Genomic DNA, 4,490 nt, shown 5'->3' on the forward strand with positions numbered 1-4,490 from the left:
GACTTTAGGAGATCACTGAAGTTATTTGAGTTATGATGCGTACTTTCTATGAATAAATTTGTAATCCTTTTTTTTAAAATAAGGGGAGGGAGCTACTCCCTATGGTAGCAATTTGCTAAAAAAATATTGAATTATTGTTATTTTAATTATATTTTTGTAATATTAACTATAATTCTTACTTCAATAAAATAATATAATATAAACATTATAGTGAAAATATACATTTTTCTTAAGAATGCAATCCTAATTTAATTATAAAATTCATATAACTAAAAGAGGGGTGAAAACTTATTAAATCAAAGAAAGAAAAACAATACAAGAGGGGCCACATGCCTAACGGAGAAAAAATTACATAGCTCTGTAAGTCTCCACTAAGTGGTCTAACAAATGAGACATATATGAAGATAATTGCCTCCTATCCACTATATTCCAAACCTATCCATGATTAGAAGCTCATTTGGTCAAACAATCTGCAAAACCATTCCACTCGCGAGGAATGTGACTAAAATAACAGTTTTCAATGAGTTACACAACCAAAGAATTTGCCTAATCACCACAGCCAAGTGCCAACTAACCTCATCTAACCATCGCTCATTCAACAAAGTCACCGCCACCCGAGAATTAGATTCACAAATAATTTGTTTCCAACCAAGAACACAACTATGCTCCATCGCATACAAAATGACAAGAGCCTTCATTAAATTGAAAATAATTATAATTAGGTAATATTAATTATAATTGATTGTAATAAAATAACTATTAGTAATTATTAAATTATAAAAAAATTATTAAAATATATATATATTTATTTATACATAAAAATCATTTTATCGAAAAAAGTTAGTTAAAAGAGACATTTATTTTTTAAATATAAAAAAATATAAGAAGAGCCTATAAAATCTATCATTCTTATAAATTTGTTCTATAACGCCACATTTTCTCATTCAATCATATTAATCATATTGTAAATAAATAATTTCTAGTTTAAAAATATAAATCTCAATTTTATAAAAAAACTAAATTTATTTTGAAAACAAAAATAATAATCAGATTAATGCAAAGAATTGATTAATTAGACTTAAATGAATACAATAGGTATTATGCACAACAAATAAGATAAAAGCTAAAAATACCACTTTTACTATTACATATAATATAAGAATCCAACATTTATTTTGGGAGGATAAAAGACTTTTAACTTTAAACATGTGCAGTCTTAATTTGAAACTTGCATCTATGTTTTTTAAAATAACCACCAAAGTTAATTGATGGATGTCTTCAACGTCTTTTGTCGTGTTTCCTCTTTGTGATGTCTCTGTTGTTGGCCTGTTGTAATTGTTTGTAACTTCATGTCTTTTCAAATGCTGACCCCTTGTATATTCTATCTGCTACTTGTGTGATTTAATTTAATGTTTTTCTCTTTCAGCTACCTGCTATTCTTTGTAATTCAATATAAAAATAATAATAATAAGTTAATTGAACGATTGTATTAGTGACCTTATAATAGCATTTTTACAACCTCGACGGAAACAAAGCGTCCTCAATGCTCTGATTTAAATGGAAGTCTCTGTTGTATGAAATGCCTTGGCTATTGGTCGATTGATTTTTTTGTGTTTTAGGTTAGTGATCAAATGAAAAAAATGAAAGAGGTGCCAGAGAACTGTATATCTGAGATCTTGTCATTTACTACTCCTCGCGATGCCTGCAGACTCGCAGCAGTCTCTAAGCTGTTTAGATCTGCAGCCTCCTCAGACTCTCTCTGGGACAAATGGCTTCCTACCCATTATGCCCAAATCCTCGCTAACTCAGTTTCTCCCATCACGTACTCTTCGAAGAAACAACTCTACTTTCACCTGTGTCAGTCAATCTTTCTGAACGGAGGAACCCAGGTGGGTACACAGATTTTATTCTTTTCATGTTGATTTTATTTTCCTTTAAACTTTTCACACAATTCATTGACAACGTGCAGAGATTTTGGCTACAAAGGCCAACTGGAAAAGTGTGTTCTATGTTATCTTCCAGAGAATTCTCAATCGTCTGGGGTGATGACGAACGCTATTGGGGGTGGAGTCCTGGTGAAGTTGCCAATTCCAGGTTTATGAGATATATAGATTCCTTTCAATTGATCTCAGTATAGATAATTTCAGTGTCTCAGATATGTCATTTAATATATTGGCAAGCTAAGAAGAAGAGAAGAATATATTTAGACGAATGTTAATTTAAGAATTCAGTAGCCCAATTTTTAGTTGAAGGATTTTTTACTTACGACTTTTTTTGTCCCTTAAATTGCTCTGTATGCACTGAAGGCACTGAAGGCACTGTAGGATATATACTTGGGGTTATAAAAGTTAAAATAAAATGAAACAATAAAACTTTTTTGGAGTTTGGCTGCTATCTATCTGAAACCTGTGTTTCTGCGCCCCGTAGATTAGGAAAAGTTCTGTTGTTGGGTATGACCTTTAGGGTTGTATAGTTTATAGGGTTTCTTGATTTCTCCTGCAATTGGGTGCGATCCTTAAGTTATTGGAATCGGTAGCAATCGGTGCTATCCCTTGTTTCAATCTTGAACAGCTAACGATCCTAGACCTTTCTTTCAGTCTTACAAATCTAATATCAAAATCAAGTGTGTCTCTTGAAGCCTATTATATTGTAGTAATTTGTTGTTTTAAATCATGCTTCAAATAATTTCCTACTGGTTTAGTCCTTGGAGAAAATAATCAAAGTTTGGCTTTCGGGTCATGGCCAAGCCAGATGCCAATTGGGTTAGCGACACTTCCCTTGTAGAAGCGCCACCCAAGGCCTTATCTCCATTTTACCCATTCGAACTGTTCAAGGTTGGTAGCCCTGGCTTTTGACCGCAACCAAAGTAGAGGGAGTAAACAGAACCGAACCTTATTTTATCTTATCAAATCTTCATGCTTTATTGAATGATTGTCTTACTTGCTCCTCTATAACACAGTGTAGTACGGCACTCCTCTCATATTCAAATTTGTTCTTTTATGCAAAGCAATAGACATTCTTCTCAGTTTATGTTGCAAGGTGATGTGACTTTACCCTTAATTGACATTACATTGTTCTCCCGAGGTCTGATGAAAGTCTTAAGGTTTCATGTTGTGTGTTCAGTTTCAAGGAAGTGGCCGATGTAAAAATGGTTGGGAAGTTCGAGGTAAAGAGCAGATTTGACTGCAGGCTGTTGTCACCAAATACAGACTACTCTTTGTCATTTCTGATTAAATTAGGACCCCATTCTCGTGGGTGGAATAACCTTCCCCTGAAATTTAATATCACAACTGCAGAAGGAGATGAAATGAAATCAGGTCGGCTATTGATGGACAGGGAAGGAGCAAGAATAGATCTGAATTTGACGATTGCTCCTTTGAATTATCTGAGTGATGGGTGGATAGAAGTGGTTGCAGGGGAATTTACTGCCAAAGCGTACACTGATTCTGAGATGCCAAACTACATTGAATTCAGTATGAAAGAGGTAGATTCTGTTAGATGGAAATCTGAACTATTTTTTGATGGAGTTAGGATTCAACCCACATCAGTTTAGTGGTTTTGGCATGTATCAGCTTTTCGTGTTGAACTGATTTTTTTTACTTTTACAAAATTTGTATGATGAAATTTCTTGAAAACATTGTGTCAGAAAGCTGGTGCTTAAGATTTACTGCATTTATCATCATAACTGCAGGACTATAATTTTGAATATGACTCTGTAATCAACCCAAAACATATAAATATAATAGTTGCTTCCACCTCTGAAGGTAGATATTGCTTTTGCACTTCTTGCACTTCTTTTCTCTCTGATATCTTTTAGGTTGTAGGCTGCCCGGCAGCTTTCCTCTGCGTATAAGAACATTCACATAAGAATGGGAACATTTTCACTCTATTTCATATATGATATATCTTGCAAGTTTTATATTCTAGATTCAGTATAAAAAGAGAATTTTACATTCTTGAGGTCTTGAGCTCATGACCAAGAGCGAATAGAGCCTTGCCAATCCATCTACACAACTGTGCTATCTCTCTTCCATATTAACAGTACAGATAGTTCCAATAAGGTGTTGAATGGATTTTTTCATATATGGTGGAATTTCGTTTGACTAAAATTGGTTGCAAATTCTATGTTTTGTTCAAGACACTGTAAGGATAGTGACGAAGTGCATTTTATTGTGAATAACAAGTACACATTGCATATGAACACTCGGTTTTGTAAATAGTTGATTCTAGTATGTTCAAAAAAGAAGATATATATTAGGCATGCATATGGACATTAATATGACAGCTTGCAAGTTCTGCCAAGAAAATTCAGTCTGCAGGCTATGGGAAACTAATGTTTAATTCTAAAATAAAATAAGCATATGGTAGTTCAGCTGATAATATATAGCTCAGGTATGACTGCAACAGCTTCATTAGGTGTTGTCCTGTGTACTACAATAATAATACCTTGATGAGTTTTTAATTGTCAAAGAAGCAGTGAAACTTTATTG

General features: G+C 33.5%; 1 protein-coding gene across 1 annotated transcript; it reads left to right on the top strand.

The window, feature by feature from the left end:
* The first annotated feature begins 1,541 nt into the window (after positions 1–1,541).
* Positions 1,542–3,748, top strand: LOC131052447 (F-box protein At2g02240). Its single transcript, XM_057987121.2, has 3 exons — positions 1,542–1,889; positions 1,970–2,094; positions 3,124–3,748. The coding sequence occupies exons 1-3, from the start codon at positions 1,632–1,634 to the stop codon at positions 3,551–3,553; spliced, it is 813 nt and encodes a 270-aa protein (XP_057843104.2). The 5' UTR covers positions 1,542–1,631; the 3' UTR covers positions 3,554–3,748.
* The last annotated feature ends 742 nt before the right edge of the window (positions 3,749–4,490 follow it).

This window comes from Cryptomeria japonica, chromosome 4, assembly GCF_030272615.1.
Source record: "Cryptomeria japonica chromosome 4, Sugi_1.0, whole genome shotgun sequence".
NCBI lineage: Eukaryota > Viridiplantae > Streptophyta > Pinopsida > Cupressales > Cupressaceae > Cryptomeria > Cryptomeria japonica.

Bases quoted from the DNA above. Each gene is read 5' to 3' on its own strand.
- LOC131052447 (XM_057987121.2), top strand. From the start codon at position 1,632: ATGAAAAAAATGAAAGAGGTGCCAGAGAACTGTATATCTGAGATCTTG. The intron at 1,890-1,969 runs GTGGGTACACAG...GACAACGTGCAG, and splicing joins TTCTGAACGGAGGAACCCAG to AGATTTTGGCTACAAAGGCC. The intron at 2,095-3,123 runs GTTTATGAGATA...TTGTGTGTTCAG, and splicing joins GGTGAAGTTGCCAATTCCAG to TTTCAAGGAAGTGGCCGATG.